Raw genomic sequence first — 20,719 nt, 5'->3', positions numbered from 1 at the left:
TGCAGAAATATGCCCCATCATGATCACCTTCATGTAGAAATATGCCCCATCATGATCCCCTTCATGCAGAAATATGCCCCATCATGATCCCCTTCATGTAGAAATTGCCCATTCCACCACCTCCATCATTTCCTCCTCCCCATCACACCATCATTGCCCTCTCCCCCACCACCATTATTGCCATTTCCTCATCACTCCCATAATTGGCTCTCTCCCCATCACCGCCATCATTGGCCCTCTCCCCATCACTTCCATTATTGGCCCTCTCCCCATCACCGCCATCATTGGCCCTCTCCCCATCACTGGCCCTCTCCCCATCACTCCCTTCATTGGCCCTCTCCCCATCACTCCCTTCATTGGCCCTCTCCCCATCATTGGCCCACTCCCCATCACCGTTATCACTGACCCTCTCCCCATCACTGGCCCTCTCACCATCACTTCCTTCATTGGCCCTCTCCCCATCACTCCCTTCATTGACCCTCTCACCATCACTCACATCATTGGCTCTCTCCCCATCATTGGCCCTCTCCCCATCACCACCATCATTGACCCTCTCCCATCACTCCCTTCATTGGCTCTCTCACCATCACTCCCTTCATTGGCCCTCTCACCATCAATTCCATCATTGGCCCTCTCCCCATCATTGGCCCTCTCCCCATCATTGGCCCTCTCCCCATCACTGGCCCTCTCCCAATCACTTCCTTCATTGGCTCTCTCCCCATCACACACACACACATCCACACACCACAGCAGCTTCACTGGCACACACACCACAGCAGCTTCACTGGCACAACGGCCAAATTCACTTCTCCGCACGCCGGCAGCTTCCCTCCTCTCACTGGATGATGTCATCCAGCCGCGACCGCATCGCTCAATGTGTGAGGCAGAAAGCTGCAGCTCAGAGCTCCGGAACAAGGATGAGGCAATGCCGCATGCCAGCTGAGATGGCTCTACGTGCCCTCTCTGGTACGCATGCTATAGGTTCGCCATCGCTGCCCTGAGGTATTGAAAACCACATTTAGAACATTTGTTAACCCTTCAGGTGCTTCACAGGAATTAAAATAAAGTGGAAGCAAAATATGAAAATGTAGTTATTTTACACAAAAAAGTTGCTCTATACCCATTTTTTTTCATTTAAAGAGCAACAGGAAAAATAGACCACACAAAATTTTGTGCATTTTCTCCTGAGTATGACAGTACCCTATACATGGTCAGAAACTACTTTTCAGGCACAGTGCAAAGCTCAGAAAGGAAAAAGCACCATATTAGGGTATATGCACACGTTGCGGATTTGTGTGTGGATCCGCAGCAGATTTGACCCTGCGGATCCGCTGCAGATTCTCATGCGGTGTACAGTACCATGTTAACCTATTTAAAACAAAAACCGCTGTGCACGTGCTGTGGAAAATTCCGCATAGGAATCCGCAACATGTGCACATACCGTAAAAGTGCAGATTTTGCTGTTATGGTATGCGGGTGCCATGTCACATTGGAAGAGCCTATGAGGTGCTAGACCAGTAGAAACTCCCATACAAACTACACCACTCAATGAATTCATTGAAACGTGCAGTGATCATATTGACATCAAAGGTGTTTCACGAAATGTTATACCATTACACGGTAAAGATAAAATAATTACATTTTTACAGCAACATTTTTTTAGCCACATATTTTACATTTTCACAAGGAAAAATAGGTTAATAAGACCCCCCGTATGCACATTTTCCCTTGAATGCTGGCAATATCCCATAATTAGCTGTACTGTACTGTTTAGCCACACATCAGGGCTCGGGTGAAAAGTGAAAAATTTTACTATTGGAGAGCACATTCTGCTAGAATAGGTTGTGGACTCCACTTGAGAGCCCATAAGTGTCAGGACTCCATCAACTGACCCCGTTTTAAAATTACCGCCATCTGATAATTACTAGTGTAGAGACAATTTTGTTTCCATGTGTGTTTTACAGAAACAAGCATGCAGTGGAAGATGCAAATTAAACATTGCAAATATGACATTGTACAGTCAGATAAATTGTACAACCCAATACATTGCGCTCAGCTTGTGCTTCTGGAGACACGCAAATTATGTGGGCTCTCCTCGCTACAGTAATGCAAAGCATGGAGATGCTATCTGTTTTTGTGCTCGCCCAAAATGATGATGATAGGTCAGACGAAATCCAGAGACTCCATCTGTCTCATTATAGGGAATGTTCATAAAAGTTTTTGAATGAGTCGTGTATTCAGAGATTTGAATGGAAACCCTAATGCATGAGATCAGCATAGCACATAGAACTAGCACACACACAAAAAGAAAGTTTTTGCATCACCATATTTTGAGAGCTACAATTTTTCTATTTTTCATCCTCAGTCATGTGAGGGCTTGATCGATTTTGGGGCACGTAACATTTTTTGGTCACTTTCTATTCTGATTTTTGGGAGGAAGAATAAACAAAAAACAGCAATTAAGCAATCATTTTTTTTAATGCCATTCATTGTTTAGTAAAAGTGATAAGATAGCTTTATTCCATCGGTTGGGACACTTACTTTGATACCACACATATTATTTTTTATGTTTTACCACTTTTACAAACTAAAAACAATTTTACAAAAGAAAAAAATAGTTTTTGCATTACCATATTGTGTGAGCTGTACCTTTTTTATTTTTCTGCTGACAATCTGTGAGCTTGTTTTCTACAGGACAAGACAATGTCTTCAACGTTACCATTTTTACTTACTTTCGATTTTTTTTTAGCTCGTTTTGTTCCAATTTTTGTTCAGCTGTATGATGATAAAGCATAGTTTTTGCCACTTTTTGTTGTTTATGTTTATTTATTGGTGTAAATTTTTTTTGCTCTTTATTTTCTGTTTTTTTTTTAGATTTTTACAATTTTTTAAAATATTTTTTTTGTTGTGTGGGATTTAAAATTTGCAATGCATTAGACCTGCCAGTTTGCACAGGCAGAACTCCTGTAGGTCCCTACTTCTGGCTGGGTTTAACAGGACTCCATAATTGGCTGACTCGGAGTTCATTATTGACCTTCAGCTGCCATGACTATCATCACCTGCCCGTAAATGCTTTTCTGGGGTGCAGAAGGGTTGAGATAGGTAGCCTCTTCTCTCTCTCAACCTTCTAAGTGCTGCGATTGCTATTGATCATGGTATTGAGAGGGTTAAGCAGCTTGGCTGTTCTGTCAAAATATTTCATTTGGGAGTTCAATATGTTATGGTTTACATATTCTTTTTTTCAAGAACTGATAAGATAACATATAGATTAATACATTTTCATTATCTCATCTGTCTCTAGTGTTATATCCCCAGTTAACTATAAAATTTTATATTAATCAGGAGATGGAACCAGTTGTGATGATATCGATGAATGCGAGACCAATAATATCTGCTCACCTGATGCAACCTGCACTAACATAATAGGGAGCTTCTTCTGTACTTGTAATGATGGATTCTATGGTGAGTTCTTATGTCGTGATTTCTATGTTTACATTAGTGTAGTCAATTATGCAAGTTAATGCAGCAGGAATCCTAACAAAAATATTATATTAATATTAAAAGAAACTTTCATTTTAGATTATATGTTTTTTTCATAGGTGATGGATATAACTGTGAGGCACTGACACCATGTACAGATGACAGTGATTGTTCTCCTCATGCAACGTGTAGTAACAAAACAGGAAGCCTCTTATGTACATGTAATGATGGATACCAAGGTAATAACTCCAAATTAAAGAATATGTTACAACAGTAAATTACATATAAATAAATAATATAAGGCGTGCACCCAAAAATTTATATTGGGAGGGCATGGGGTCCCTGTAATTGGAAGAAGTGATGATTGCAATGTAATATTTTAGACTGCTTAGATGAGTAAATAAAGTCTTGCTCAAAATGTTCATTATTGTGTATATAAAATCAATGTTCTGTCTCTGAATGTACAGTGGGTTCCGATAGTATTCAGACCCCTTAAAATTTTTCACTCTTTGTTTCATTGCAGTCATTTGGTAAATGCAAAAAAGTTCAATTTTTTCTCATTAATGTACACTCTGCAACCCATCTTGACAAATAAAAACCAGAAATGTAGAAATTTTTGCAAATTTATTAAAAAAGAAACACCGAAATATTACACGGTCATAAGTATTCAGACCCTTTGCTCAGACACTCATATTTAACTCATATGCTGTTCATTTCCTTGTGATCCTCCTTGAGATGGTTCTACTTCTTCATTGGAGTCCAGCTGTGTTTAATTAAACTGATAGGAATTGATTCGTAAAGGCACACACGTGCCTATATAAGACCTCACAGTTCACATGGCATGTTAGACCAAATGAGAATCATGAGGTCAAAAGAACTGGCCAATGAGCTCAGAGACAGAGTTGTGGCAAGGGAGAGATCTGGCAAAGGTTACAAAAGAAATTCTGCAGTACTCAAGGTTCCTAAGAGTACAGTGGCCTACATAATCCTTAAGTGGAAGAAGTTTGGGACCACCAGAAGTCTTCCTAGACCTGGCTGTCCAGCCAAACTGAGCAATCATGGGAGAAGGGCCTTGGTGAGAGAGGTAAAGAAGAGCCCCAAGATCACTGTGGCTGAGCTCCACAGGTGCAGTAGGGAAATGGGAGACAGATCCACAAAGTCAACTATCACTGCAGTCCTCCACCAGTCGGGCCTTTATGGCAGAGTGGCCAGACGGAAGCCTCTCCTCAGGGCCAGACATATGAAAGCCCGCATAAAGTTTGCTAAAAAAACACATGAAGGACTCCCAGATTATGAGAAATAAGATTATCTGGTTTGATGTGACGAAGATAGAACTTTTTAGTGATAATTCTAAGTGGTATGCGTGGAGAAAACCAGGCACTGCTCATCACCTGCTCAATACAATCCTAGCAGTGAAACATGGTGGTGGCAGCACCATGCTATAGGGGTGTTTTTCAGCAGCAGGGACAGGATGACTGGTTACAATTGAAGGAAACACGAATGCGGCCAAGTACAGAGATATCTTGGATGAAAACCTCTTCCAGAGTGCTCTGGACCTCAGACTTGGCCAAAGGTTCACCTCCCAACAAGACAATGACCCTAAGCTAAAATAACAATTGAGTGGCTTCAGAACAACTCTGTGACCTTTCTTGACTGGCCCAGCCAGAGCCCTGACCTAAACCCAATTGAGCATCTCTGGAAAGGCCTGAAAACTGCTGTTCCCCAACGTTCACCATCCAACTTGACGGAACTGGAGAGGATCTGCAAGGAAGAATGGCAGAGGATCCCCAAATCCAGGTGTGAAAAACTTGCTGCATCATTCCCAAAAAGACTCATGGCTGTACTAGATCAAAAGGAAGCTTCTAATCAATACTGAGCAAAGGGTCTGAATACTTATAAACATGTGCTGTTTTTTTCAGTAAATGTGCATTAATGAGAAAAAAAAAGAACTTTTTTTGCATTTACCAAATGACTACAATGAAACAAAGAGTGAAAAATTTAAAGGGGTCTGAATACTTTCCAAACCCACTGTAAATGTAGCCACTGTGGCACCTCAATATATATGAAGCCACCGCTGTGCCCACTGAATATATATGAAACCGCCACTGTGCCCCCTGTATAAACAAAAACAAACCTCCCATTAGACAATCATTTGTGACTCTGTTTTCCCTCCACTTTCCTGCTGAATTATAATGACGACACAATGACCGTTTTGCCACTGTCATCAAAGAGAAGGCACAGAGCTGCAAGACATGAAGAGACTCGGATATTATTTCAGCACCACTACAATATTCAAATTTTAAGGCCATAGATATAAGTGAATACTCCCATGACACGGCAAAAAGCCAATATCAGCTCTGGGTTTGTCGCTAAGTTAAAATCAGTACAGCAGGATGTGTGAGGATGGGGTCAGAGCTGTTGGACTTTCTACTATAGGTGCACTACTAATTAATATTACACTCACTAAACAGGCCACCGCATTCAGTATAATAGTAATGATGAATGAGGTTGTTATTTACATTATGCAAGTCCACCCATCATGATATAAGAGACACATGGTCACACAACAGACCACATGTAATTTGCCTTGCACTTTTTTCTTCAGTCTTTTCTATTTTCCAGTTTATTCCTTCTTAGCTTATTCTAGTTGCCAGTGCAAAGGTCAATTCCACAAGGCTATTCTTAGGTCAACTGGTTTCAGCTGGTCCCCAGCTGCTTGGTTTCCAGTTTTTTCTAGGTCCCTGATTGGCGGTCATCGAAAAAATGCAGGATAATTCATCATTTTAAACCCTGAATGTTCTGAGCAGCTGTCAGTTTCAAAGAAGAAGATTTAAGACATCGAGATGGAACAGCTGATGCAGGAGCTGCTGAGAAGTGCCGGAGGAGCTGGTGGAGAAGACTGGCTGCCTTAAAGCCCTGATGTTAGCCTAAGAGGAGGAAGTTGCCGGCAAACAGGGAGAAGACAGAAGATCAGATGAAGAAGAAAACAAGCCCTACAATCAAGCGAGCTGTAAAAACTTACAGGAAAGAGGAACCCAAAACTCATACCCACTGCCGCCATTGCGCCATCTGAAGAGGAATCTTTTCCAGAGAAAGTCACTGTCTATCACCAGGAGCAGAAGATCATCGTGAGATCTTCAGCATCATCAAACAATGGTGATCGCTGATGTAATCAAACCCCCTGCCGGGGAATTCATCTAGCCTCCGAAGCTTTTGTACCAGGGCCAGAAGGACCATGACTATGCTACAGAACACATCACACCCCGGGACCTCACAGCAGTGGCAGTATTACAGCAGCGATGTCCTGGGTAAGAAGATCTACAGCAGAAGAAAAGGAGGTGTCGGCCATGCCATCTTTAGAGTGACAGTTCCAGTGCTCAACCCCTAGGGTGGCAATGAGTACAGAAGGCATCTGACTGGGAGAAGCTGCTTGAAGATCAAGCCCGAGGACATGCATGGATGGTGAGAACATCCATGTTCCCCTGTGCAATCTAATGACAGTTTATTTGAACTTTAAGAATTGTGTAGGCAGGTTTTTGCATAATGCCTGCCTAGCTATGATTTTATCCCTCTTTATTCCAGAGTAATGTAGTCAAAGTGCCTGTGCTGGTCAGAGGCGCAGGTGTAATAGAATCCTGTTTTACCAGTGAGGTGTCTTCCCTGGGCTTTCATCTGATTCATGCAATTAAAGAGATTTGGAATAGAGAATTTGTAGATCTGTTGTCCTTATTGTCCTTAACAAAAGATTATTTTATTAGGGGTGATAATAAAGGCATAAGTGTGGGATCAGTTGTCTACAGGCAATTGGCATGATGGGAGGAAGGATGATCAGGGTGAGATATATGCGGTCCAGACTCACGGCTTCTCAGACTTGACCGTGTAGAAGACAGGGTGCTGGTGGTGGTGACAAAGTGGCTGGAAGCATTATCCGTTTCAAACCAACAACCTTTTGACACTGCTGTGGGTTCAATACGTGGTGTGCTGATGCATTCTCCTAGTAATTTGGATAGGAAGGTCGAGCGAGAAAATGTGGGTGTTTGGTGAGGCAAAATTTCTGCTTGCCAACAGCCTCAGCCTCTGCATGCACCATCACCACCATGTCCACTTCCCCATCCCTTGCCACACACCTTGCCCCTTTTAAATGTCTACATTATTTTTCACGTTCACGCCAAATGGCTGAATTTTGAGAGAACTTACATGTTATCCGTGTGTGGGAAACCCACCGATTAAAATATCTGGCCTGTAGGTAAAACCCACATCTGTAGCACAAGCCCCATCTGTGGACGTTGGGCACTCAGACCATCCTCATGGAGTCGGTTTCTAACCGTTTGTGCAGACACATGCACATTTGTGGCCTGCTGGAGGTCATTTTGCAGGGCTCTGGCAGTGCTCCTCCTGTTCCTTCTTGCACAAAGGCTGAGATAGCGGTCATGCTGCTGGGTTGTTGCCCTCCTACAGCCCCCTTCATGTCTCCTGGTGTACTGGCCTGTCGCCTGGTAGCGCCTCCAGCCTCTGGACCCTACGCTGGCAGACACAGCAAACCTTCTTGCCACAGCTCGCATTGATGTGCCATCCTGGATGTGTCACGTCACCGTCAGACACAAGGACTGCTGTTCCTGCCTCGGCCACTGGGAGGCGCCGGACTGTCATGTCGCCATCAGACTCGAGGACTGCTGTTCCGGTCTTGGCCACTGGGAGGTGCCGGACTGTCACGACGCCATCAGTCTCGGGGATGGCTGTTCCTGCCTCGACCTCTAGGAGGCGCCGTGGTTTGCCCATGGATGGTGGTGACAGAGAAGGGGCTCCTGCGCAGGCATCTGGTGGGCGCAGGCTCCACTCCTCTGTCAGTCAGGAAGGGGTTGGTGCATCACCATCTGGCCTGGTCCTGGGGGTGGTCCAAATGACGTCATCAGACTGTGAGCCTGTGAGGGATAGCCTGATCCTTCAAATACATTGGGGCCTGTCTTGCAGGCCGCCAGATATAGTCTTGGTTTCTCCAGTGTACTAGTGTGTTATTTGCTATTGCTGACTCTAACCTTAGCCTGGATTTTTGGATTTTTGACTCGGAAACTGCCTGCTGATTTTGTACCTCTGTTGCCCTCTTGGTTTAAGACTCTGACCTTGGCCTGGATTTTTGACTCTGCTACTGTCTGCCGATTTTGTACCTCTATTATACTCCTGGTTTAAGACTCTGACCTTGGCTTGGATTTTGACTCTGCTACTGTCTGCCGATTTTTGTACCTCTGCCGCCCGCCTGGTTTAGACCTGGACTCCTGACTACTCCTTTGGTTCCGTTAATTTATCCCTTTCTGGTGACCGTCCTGCTCTAGTCCACTGCTCTTATTCAGACAGCTACCTCCTGGGCTCTGCTGTAATTCCAGATCCCTGTATAGGGGTAAAGGGTCTCAGGGTTGCTCGGGGTGCTGTCTGAATTGCAGTCCAGACTCGCACCAGATGGTCGTCACATTATATCTGGCCGCAAAAATCGTTTTTATATATCCAGCGTATATATAAAAGCTCTATCCCTGAACTTTTTTTTTTCTCTCCTGCTTCGCTGCCTGAGCTGATTCTTTGGCTAAAAGCACCTGTTACCTGCTTCATTGCACAGCCTGGAGGAACACTCCCATTTTCCTACACAAGCATGCTGCAGTCTGGACACTTCAGGAAAAATGCTGGACGTCAGAAGTCTTCATTCCCGGGACGTCAGCCCCTGGGCAGCTCTGGTCATGCCAGCCCAGGGGCCCAGGTACAGCTGGCAGATGCCGCTAAAGTTTTTTTACCCATCTCTCTGTCATACCTTAAGAAATCTCTGTGTTTGAAGGCTTATGTGGATAATGCTTCTGAGGGAAAGTTCATGGATTTCTTGGTTGCAAAGAATCTTGGTGTACCACTGCTAAGACTTAATGCCCCTATTAAAAACACTGCGATTAATGGCACATCTATTCTCCAGGGTGGAGAAGAGTTTGTTACTGCAGAAATTGCAATGTCAATGGGGACACTACATATGGAACATGTGTCATTTTTTGTGATTGATAATTTATTAGCCGCAGTTATTTTGGGTATGCCATGGTTGCGTAAACATAATCCGATCATAGACTGGCACCTTGTATATCGCTATAGGTGAACCAAGTTAAAATCAAACCTCCCTTTGTACCTTATGCATTTAGAGATTATGAGGATGTTTTTTCCATAGTGGAATCAAAGAAATTACCCCCTCACAGAGGATACAATTGCCCCATAGACTTGATACAAGATTCTCGTCTCCCAAAGGGGAGAATATTTAATCTCTCTGGTCCAGAGCGTCAGGCCATGAAAGACTACATAGCAGACATTTTACGTAAAGGGTTTATTAGACCATCCACCTCACCATTTGGGGCAGGGTTCTTTTTTGTGGAAAAGAAAGATGGTGGTCTCAGACCTTGCATTGATTACCGTGAGTTAAATGCAATCACTGTAAAAAAACAGTATCCACTTCCACTCATCCCTGATCTTTTTAATCAGCTGTTGGGAGCCCGTTTGTTTACTAAGCTTGACCTCCGTGGAGCATATAATCTTGTCTGTATAAGAAAGGGAGATGAGTGGAAGACCGCGTGTAACACGCCCCTTGGCCACTTTGAGTACCTCGTAATGCAGTTCGGGCTCAGTAACGCACCTGCTGTGTTTCATAATTTTGTGAACGATATCTTCAGAAACATCTGTGGAGTATATGTAGTCGTTTATTTGGATGACATCCTGATCTACTCTGCTGACCTTATGACACACGTCCAACATGTCTGTTCTGCTCTCCAAAGACTTAGAGAACATTCTCTATTCGCCAAACTAGAGAAATGCATCTTTATGGCTGAGGAGGTACAGTTTCTGGGGTACATTGTCTCAGCTAAAGGGTTTCACATGGATCCTGCCAAGATCCAACACATTAAGGAATGGGTACAACCCAAGTCTCTTAAAGCGCTGCAGCGATTCTTAGGGTTCACTAACTATTATTGCAAATTTATTAAAGGTTTTTCAGAGATCGCCAAACCACTCACAGATTTGACCCGGAAAGGGGCAGATGTGGTTAGTTGGAACCCTGAAGCACTTCAAGCATTTTCTGGTTTAAAAGAATGTTTTGCTTCTAACCCGATATTGATTCAGCCTGATCTAGACCGCCCTTTTGTTGTAGAGGTTGATGCCTCTGAGGTTGGAGTAGGAGCAGTGCTATCACAAGGCACGGCATCCCTCACTCAACTTCGTCCATGTGCCTTCTTTTCCCGAAAATTCTCTTCCACTGAGAGAAATTATGATATAGGGAATCGGGAATTGTTAGCAATAAAATGGGCCTTCGAGGAATGGCACCACTTCCTCGAAGGTGCGAAACATAAGATCACCATGATCACGGATCACAAGAACCTGACCTACTTGGAGTCAGCAAAAAGACTGAATCCTAGACAGGCAAGGTGGGCCTTGTTCTTCTCGAGATTTGATTTTGTGATCACGTTTCGACCAGCTACTAAAAATGTAAGGGCTGATGCCCTTTCTCGAAGTTTTTGCCCCTCACAGGCCGACGACTCTGAACCAGCTCCAATATTGGCCAACGGGATTGTTTCGGCTGTGTCTTTGGATCTTCTGGAAGAGATCCGTAGATCCCCAGAACAAGCCCCTGACACTATGCCTCCCCCAAAATTGTTTGTTCCGGCCACATTCCGCCTGCAAGTTCTGAAGGAATCACATAATTCTGTCCTTGCAGGGCATCCAGGTATCAATAATACCATCAGACTGGTGACCAGGAATGTCTGGTGGCCAACTGTAGTAAAGGATTGTAAGGACTATGTACTTGCTTGTGAAATATGTGCTCGCGCTAAGTCTCCCCATAATCGCCCTGCTGGGTGGCATCAGCCCTTGCCTACCCCTGAGGGTCCATGGACCCACATATCCATGGACTTTATTACTGACCTACCGCCCTCAGAAGGGAAGACGTTTATCTGGGTGGTAGTAGATAGGTTCAGTAAGCAGTGTCATTTTGTTCCTCTGTCTGGACTACCTAATTCTGAAACCCTAAGCAAACTGTTCATTATTCATGTTGTACGACTGCATGGCACTCCTGTGAATATTGTGTCCGACAGGGGTACCCAGTTCTTTTCAAAATTTTGGAGGGCATTCTGCAAACGCATTGGCATTGAATTGTCCTTCTCCTCTGCCTATCACCCTGAAACCAATTGTCAAACCGAGCGTACCAACCAAGTTCTGGAACAATATCTCTGTTGTTATGTGTCTGAGCATCAGTCCGATTGGGTTGAACATCTGCTGTTAGCAGAGTTCGCCCCGGAATAATCAGTACCAGGAGTCCATCAAAACTACCCCTTTTTCTGCAATCTTGGGCTGCACCCATGCTTTGGTTCATCTCTGCTAACATGTCAGAGCTCCCTGGGGTAGAAAGATCTATACATCAGTTAAAGACGATTTGGTAAGAAGTGAACACAAGCTTGAAAGGGGCTCAGGTTAGACAAGCTTCGGCTGCTAACAGACGGCGATCCAAAGGGCCACACCTGGGAGTTGGAGACAAAGTCTGGCTTTCTACCAGGAATATTAGGCTTAAAGTGCCATCTGCCAAACTGGGTCCCAGGTTCATTGGTCCATACGAAATTATTGAGATGATTAACCCAGTAGCTTTTCGTTTGAAACTCCCTCAGTCATTCAAACTGCCAAATGTTTTCCACACGTCTCTCCTCAAATTGTACCGCTCCCCAATTCATCCAGTACACTTCCCTCCTCCTCTAGTTTTGGTCGGGGGTACCTTGGAATATGAAGTCCAGGGTATCCTACTCCCGCTTAGTGAGAGGGTCCTGCAGTATCTGGTGCACTGGAAGGGCTACGGTCTAGAGGAGAGGTCCCTGCTGGTGACATTCATGCCAAAGGGTTGATCAGGAAATTTCACCTCCTATACCCTAACAATCCAGGTTTTGAGGGTCCAGAGGCCCCTCTTAGAAGGGGGGGTACTGTCACATCACCGTCAGACACAGGGATTGATGTTCCTGCCTCGGCCACTGGGAGGCGCCGGACTGTCACGTCGCCGTCAGACTTGAGGACTGCTGTTCCGGTCTCGGCCACTGGGAGGCGTGGGACTGTCACGTCGCCGTCAGTCTCGGGGATGGCTGTTCCTGCCTTGACCTCTAGGAGGTGCCGTGGTTTACCCGTGGGTGGTGGTGACAGAGAAGGGGCTCCTGCGCAGGCATCTTGTGGGTGCAGGCTCCGCTCCTCTGTCAGTCATGAAGGGGTTGGTGCATCACCATCTGGCCTGGTCCTGGGGGCGGTCCAAATGACGTCATCAGACTGTGAGCCTGTGAGGGATAGCCTGATCCTTCAAATACCTTGGGGCCTGTCTTGCAGGCCACCAGATATAGTCTTGGTTTCTCCAGTGTACTAGTGTGTTATTTGCTATTGCTGACTGTGACCTTAGCCTGGATTTTTGACTCTGAAACTGCCTGTTGATTTTGTACCTTTGTTGCCCTCTTGGTTTAAGACTCTGACCTTGGCATGGATTTCTGACTCTGCTACTGTCTGCCGATTTTGTACCTCTATTGCCCTCCTGGTTTAAGACTTTGACCTTGGCTTGGATTTTGACTCTGCTACTGTCTGCCAATTTTTGTACCTCTGCCGCCCGCATGGTTTAGACCTGGACTCCTGACTACTCCTTTGGTTCCATTAATTTATCCCTTTCTGGTGACCGTCCTGCTCTAGTCCACTGCTCTTATTCAGACAGCTACCTCCTGGGCTCTGCTGTAATTCCAGATCCCTGTATTGGGATAAAGGGTCTCAGGGTTGCTCGGGGTGCTGTGCCAAATGCAGTCCAGACTTGCACCAGACGGTCATCACAGGATGAGCTGCACTACCTGAGCTACTTGTGTGGGTTGTAGAGTCTGTCTCATGCTACCACGAGTGTGAAAGCACAACCAGCATTCAAAAGTAACCAAAACATCAGCCAGAAAGCATTGGTACTGAGATGTGGTCTGTGGTCCCCACCTGCAGAACCACTCCTTTATTGAGGGTGTCTTGATAATTGCCAATAATTTACATCTGTTGTCTATTCCATTTGCACAACAGCATGTGAAATTGATTGTCAATCAGTGTTGCCTCCTAAGTGGACAGTTTGATTTAACAGAAGTTTGATTTACTTGGAGTTATATTCTGTTTGAGGCTATGGGCCCACGTAGCATTTTAAAACGCACACTAAAAACCGGACTCCTTCCTAGAAATCGCGCGTTTTTTCCGTGCGATTTTACCGCGATTCTGATCTCGATTTTGCCGCGATTTTCTCAAGCACTTTCCAAACGATTTGAAGCATCGCTTGGAAAGTGATTGACAGGTTGGTCACACTCATCAAACATAGTGTTTGACAAGTGTGAGCAACTTTTTACTATTGAGGCCGCCTATGCGGCATCAATAGTAAAAGATAAAATGTTAAAAATGATAAAAAAAATAAAAAATCGGGGTATATTTACCTTCCGACATGCCGCGCTGCCATCCCGGGCCACAGCGTTCCCAGTAATGCCTTGCGAGACCTGTGATGACGTTGGTCTCACGTTACTATAGCGATCTCGCGAGACCGCTAGAGTCATGCGAGACTACGTCATCACAGGACCTTGCCGCAAGGCATTACTGGAAACGCTTAGGCCGGGAATGCAGCGCGGGACGTCGGAAGGTAAATATACCCCGATTTTTTATTTTTTATTCTTTTTTTTACAGGGGTATGGTACCCAGGGCCTGGAGGACAGTCTCCTTTCCTCCACACGGGGCTACCAACCGCACATGAGACGCTTAACTTCCCGCATGGTGGGCATAGCCACATGCGGGAAGTAAGCGATTCCCATGCATTCCTATGGGTGCGGAATCGCGGCAATTCTTTGCGATTCTGCACAAAAGAATGACCATGCTGCGATTTTTTCCACGATACGTTTCCGCCGCGGAAAAAAGCGCAACATTAGCACAGAATGTGCGGAATGCCATAGGAATGCATGGGGGGCGTTTTGTACACGATTTTTAAACGCTTTCGCTGCGTTTTTGCCCCGAAAATCGCGGCAAAAACGCTTAAAAATCGCATCGTGGGCACATAGCCTAAGTGTTCACTCTATTTTTTGAGCAGTGTATATTAAAAAGCCTTAAAACAGACCAAGTCTATAAGACGCATGTAAAGCAACAATAACACCTTCTGCTGAAACTACAACATACCGCATGTAATAAATACATACAGTATATCTTGGTACAAATCTATAATTACAGGTGATTCTCACAAAATTTGAATATCATCAAAAAGTTAATTTATTTCAGTTCTTCAATTCAAAAAGTGAAACTCTTTTATTATACTGTATAGAGTCATTACAAACTGATTGATCTATTTCAAGTGTTTATTTCTGTTAATGTTGATGATTATGATTTACAGCAACGTCAAATCTGCTAGGTCCAGAGCTGCTTCAAGATTTTGCCTGTTATTGTACACCACCAGGCTGCTGTTTGATCACCATCCACAGCTCCTGCACTTCGTATGATTTGTCCCTGAAACAGATGAGTTTCATAACAGCCTACTGTCGTTTCCCCTGGTTGTGCCGAAGTTGGTGGTGCAGATCTTACTGTGACCGGATAAGGAGGTGGTGGAGGAAGTGGAGTAGGAGAAGGAGGCAACATGAATAGTGAAATATTCAACAATCTTAGGTGGTAGTAGGAATTGTGTTAAAACATCGTCGCCTCTGTTCAAGCCGTCACTGCATTTAAGCATTAGGCAGTTAGGAAGATGTAACGTCCATGGCCTTGCTTACTGGTCCATGTTTCGGTGGTTATGTAGACCTTGCCACTGATGCCGTTGTGCAGTGCACACCTGATATGTGTGTGCAGGGCTTTGATGGCCTGCCTGGAAAAGTAGTGGCGGCTGGAAACAACATACTGTGGGACAGCCACCGCCATCAGTTTTTTTATAACGGTGTGTCTGCACTCTGATTGGCGGTAAAACTATCAGACCCACCAGTGTTTCTCACACTGTTATGCAGATGACAGTTTGGGAAACACTCTATGTTCAGGGTTCAGCACCCGAACAGTAACACAAACTTCCTTTAAAAGTCTGTGTTCGGGGTCTGTGCCTGAACAGCAGGTATACAGTATGAACCTTGAACTTTACTGTTCGGATTCGCCCATCATTACTTGCTATGTAACCAAGCAATACTAATGCAGCTAAACAATCCTTAAGGGATGAGCAGACCTGTGGAAGTTTAGTTCAGAGTTCGGTTTGAGTACCAAAACTGTACCCAAACCCCATATAAATCAATGGGGACCCAAACTTTGGAGCGGGAAAATCTCCCTCTCCTCTCTCTCTCCTCCTCAATTCCCTGAACTTCACAAACTGTAAAACAGACTTTCAGGAGAAATCTGTGTTCAGAATTCAGCACTGTTCACTAGATGTATGGTACAAACCCAGAACTTTATTGTTCGGGTTTTGCTCATCTCTATTCAGGACCCTTCATCCACAAAACAGTAACAATCATATCCCAAAATGAATACAGACCTCACCTCAAACCTACTAAACAAATATAAGGGAGGATACAGTATCCAAATGTATACTTATTGATTTAGCAAATGAGTGTGAGTGACACACATCTGAGTATGTCACCAAAGCACGTTTTGTAGAGACATGTACAGTATATACTTCTGCCTTAGATGTTTGTGCCATGTTGACATACAAGTGGTCAACTGTTCAACCATCATTGCTCTTCAGTGCGACACAGTGACTACAGTACTGATCATTCATCATTAGATACATAATAAAAATTCACATTCAGTGATTTATTCTACTCTGATAGCATTAATTCGGTGTATTTTCTTGTCTACCTTACCCAGATAATCATGATGACTTATCTCAGCCATGACTTGTCACTGCAGAAATATATTTGGTTTCTTGCTTCACCAGCAGTTCCACACACTGCACTGCTATAAATAGGAATGTTATCTAGAAATTGACCTTTCTTTTGTCTCTAAAATAAGAAAAATTGCCCTTCAGAATGCTCCAAATGAAAAAAATTAACCTTGAATATGCTGTATATGTAACCAATGTGCCCCCCCGAATATAAAATTAGTCTCTGTGCCCCTTTCAGAATGTAAATGTATCATTTATACATATATACAGTATGTATACTTTTTATATACATATATATACACACAGTATATAGTATATAAATCCACCACTGTTCCCCTTGAATATATATTGTCCATATATGAAGAAAAAATAAACATTCACCTCCCACCACACAATCCTTTGTGATGCTGTTTTTGCTACACTTACCTGGTGATTGATGCTGATGACGCAATTGCATCGTCTTGCCATGTCATCATAGAGAAGCCGCATTGCATGAAGACAATCATGGATTATTGCAGCACCACTACTATATTTAACATAGTAACATAGTTAGTAAGGCCGAAAAAAGACATTAGTCCATCCAGTTCAGCCTATAAAATTCTGTCAGAATAAATCCCCAGATCTACGTCCTTCTAAAGAACCTAACAATAACTGTAAGATACAATATTGTTATGCTCCAGGAAGACATCCAGGCCTCTCTTGAACCCTTCGACTGAGTTTGCCATCACCACCTCCTCAGGCAGGGAATTCCAGATCCTCACTGCCCTAACAGTAAAGAATCCTCTTCTATGTTAATGTTTACATCTTAAGAACACAGATATCAGTGAGTGTATATGCAGGACTTCAGAAAGCCAATATCAACTCTGTTTTTTTCTGCTGAGAAAAAGAAATTGCACAAACTGTGCGGAAGAGTTGAGACCCATTGCCCTTTTACTGTAGGTGCACCACTAATTTTTATTACAGTGACTAATCAGGACGCCACATTCAGTATATTAACGATGAATGAGGTTGTTATATATGACTCGCCCCCATGATTCTATTTAGTACTATCCATTGATGCTTTATTTTATCAGTTATATAGCACCATCAATTCCACAGCACTTTACATAGAGTACTTTATAGACACTGTTCCCTTTGGGGCGCATAATCTAGTTTCCCTCTCAGTATATCTTTGGAATGTGGGAGGAAACTGAAGTACCTGGAGAAAACCTACGGAAACACAGGCAGAACATACAAACTCCTTGCAGATGTTGCCCTTGGTGGGATTGGAACCAGGACTCCAGCACTGCAAGGCTGCATTGATAACCACTGAGCCACATATGAGCCCATGTATTCGTTTCACAAAATATTATCAAATGATAATGTGGAAAAGATAAAACATCAATAATAATTTATTTCTGTGTTTTGATCAGGCAATGGGTCGTATTGTGCTGATATTGATGAATGTGGAGGAAAGAACAACTGTTCAGCTGATGCCACCTGTAATAACACAGACGGAAGTTATTTCTGTACATGTAATCCTGGATACACAGGTAAGGACAATACATCAGCAGTATGGGAAAGTAATGGATACGACCCTTTATAGAGGTTGTTGTAGCTTCCCACAGGCAGCAATAATGCCGAAATAATGCAATCATTTAGCAATTATTTAATCACTTAATTCCCATGGACGGAAAAGTGCGTGATATGTGATCAGCCGCGCTCATGGGGAGAGCGCGGCTGATCGTGGCTGGGTGTCAGCTGATTATCCCAGCTGACACCCGACACTAAGTGCCAGGAGTGGTCACGGACTGCTCCCAGCACTTTAACCCCCGGCACACTGTGATCAAACATGATCGCAGTGTCCCGGGAGCAGGCAGAAGAGCTGTCAGATGTGACAGTCCCTCTGCCTTTGGATCAGAGACCCCGCGGCATGAGACTTCCTGTCATGTCCAGTGATGACCAGGAACTCTCTCAGGTCAGTGTACAACTTCATGCAGCGCTGACAGCTTTTATAGCATGCAGATCTGCATGCTATAGAAGCGATCAGCCTGCACAAAATGAGTGACCCATAGTGGGACACAGTGTAAAAGTAAGAATTGAATAAAAAAATTAAATAATTGTGGGTCGCCCCTCACACCCAGGGCAGCGGGGGTACTCGGTACCGGGCCGGTGTCAGGGGAATGTGTCACAGCAGCGGTGACCCGGTCCGTGGCCCTGGGCGCCCAATGTCAATGGCGGTGATGTTAATAGTATAGTTTATAGGGATAGTATAGTTTGTGATGCCACCCGTGGTGTTTGGCAAGGGAGATGGTAAGCCAACGCTGCGTACAGATCCACTGGGACTGATGATGTGGTGCAGCAAAGATGGTGTAGCTCCCCACAGGTGGAGCTGTAGTCCCAGGGCAGTGTAGGTGCAATGGATGAGGAGAGGTGCAGAATGGTATAGATGCTGGTACCCAGATGTAGCGGTGCTGGAAGTGTTGGTGGCGAATGAATGGAGGACACCAGGGTCTGCAGTTTCAATGCTTTACTCACAGTTCTTGGTAACCACTGGTGCCTGCATCCATGCCGTGTCCTCCGGGGCAGAGACTCAATCAACCTCCCGGGCAAGTCAGGCTTCTCCTCTCCAACACTCTGCCAACATGTACCTTTCCTGAACGACTCCTCCAATGCGCCTTTGGGGTGAAGCACTCCAGTACTTAGTTACCCTGGAATGCCTCTCTCTAGGTGTTCCTAGTCTCTACTTGTATGACAGACAGCTCCTCTCAGAGTCCTGGCTCACGAATCGGTTGCTGTTGTGCCCCAAGTCTTTGATGGGAGTAGTGCATTTACAGCCAATTACTCCACTGGTGTCTGCTGCAGAACCATAAGTGTCCATACAACCTCGGGGACCGGGCCCCAGCCTTGCGCTGAGAACCTATAGGCAGGTTCTCTCTCTACCCACAACTCCTCTCTGTTCTCCTTCTCCTTCGTTCCACCCTGTTCCTTCTCTCTCTTATGGAAGCTTAGGTTGCAGTTCTACGTCTTTCTCCTTCTGTTCCGTTCCCCGGGAGATCTTCCACTAAGACCAGTCCTCAGCCTCTCCTAACTGACTGTCTTCCTCTGCCTCACTCCCGTCAGGCTGACCTGCTGTCAGCCTGCTCTCTCACTGGCCTCTGCCAGACTCACCCCTCTGGGACTCACCACAGACTGACCTGTAATTCTAAACTTTCCCTCTCTTTTATACTAACTCCACCCACCTCCCAGCACATCTCGTGTTACGAAGCAGGGTTCCACGAAGGGTGCTCTGCTACCCCCAGCCTGAAGCTGCTATGTGGCCCTACTTAACTATCCTGTGTGTGGGATGCAGATGTTGGAGTGTGGAAAGGTGTTCCCAACTTACCTAGGTGGTAGGGCACTACACCTTAGGAGAAGGTGCAGTACCTGTGTGGCGACTGAGCCTCAGGGGCGCCACAATTGTAAAAATATTTTAAAAATAATAATAATAAATCTATATTTATTCAATCAATAAATAAATATTTGAATAAAAAAATTCTGAACATTAAAAGTGCACATATTTAGTATCGCCGCGTCCGTAACGACCCGCCCTATAAAACTATCCCACGAGTTAATCCCTTAGAGAACACCATGAAAAAATGTAAAAAACAATGCTTTATCATCAAACCGCCAAATAAAAAGTGGAATAACACGCGATCAAAAAGATGGATATAAATAAATGTGGTACCGCTGAAAATGACATCTTGTCCTTCAAAAAACAAGCCCCCAAACAGCATCATCAGCGAAAAAATAAAAAAGTTATAGCTCTCAAAATAAAGTTATGCAAAAATAATTAATTTTTATATAAAATAGTTTTTATTGTATAAAAGCGCCAAAACATAATAAAAATGATATAAATGAGGTATCGCTGTAATCATACTGACCCGAAGAATAAAACCGCTTTATCAATTTTACCACAAGCAGAACGGTATAATAAAAAGCGATCAAAAAATGGCATGTGCCCGAAAATGGTACCAATAAAAACGTCAACTCGTCCTGCAAAAAAACACCTCACATGACTCCGTGGACCAAAATATGGAAAAATACTATTTTTTGCAATAAAAAGCATCTTTTAGTGTGTGACAGCTGCCAAACATAAAAACTTGCTATAAATAGTTAGGGAAAAATAATAAAATAAAATTTTTTATCTATTTCAATTCTCCCATTAGGCTGTGTGCACACGTTGCAGATACCAATGCGGATCCGCACGGATTCACATCAAATCTGCAGTGTAGTGCACAGCCAGTGTAAATCTATGGGAAATTGAAATTTGTTGTGCACATGCTGTGGAAAAATCCATACAGAAACGCAGCATTTCCAGCCCATTAACCTCACTTTACAACT

General features: G+C 44.2%; 1 protein-coding gene across 1 annotated transcript in view; it reads left to right on the top strand.

Annotated features, from left to right (window-relative positions):
- Positions 1-20,719, top strand: part of LOC141100758 (uncharacterized) — a 450,303-nt gene that overhangs the window by 208,005 nt on the left and 221,579 nt on the right. Inside the window, 3 exon segments of the mRNA XM_073589442.1 lie at positions 3,343-3,462; positions 3,600-3,719; positions 17,770-17,889. Coding sequence (XP_073445543.1) covers positions 3,343-3,462; positions 3,600-3,719; positions 17,770-17,889 — 360 coding nt within the window.

The sequence above is a fragment of the Dendrobates tinctorius genome, unplaced genomic scaffold (genome assembly GCF_039654945.1).
Source record: "Dendrobates tinctorius isolate UK_male_01 unplaced genomic scaffold, ASM3965494v1 ptg000107l, whole genome shotgun sequence".
In the NCBI taxonomy this organism is placed as follows: domain Eukaryota; kingdom Metazoa; phylum Chordata; class Amphibia; order Anura; family Dendrobatidae; genus Dendrobates; species Dendrobates tinctorius.
The sequence above is the reverse complement of the archived record's forward strand: the minus strand, read 5'-3'. Positions and strand labels throughout refer to the sequence as shown.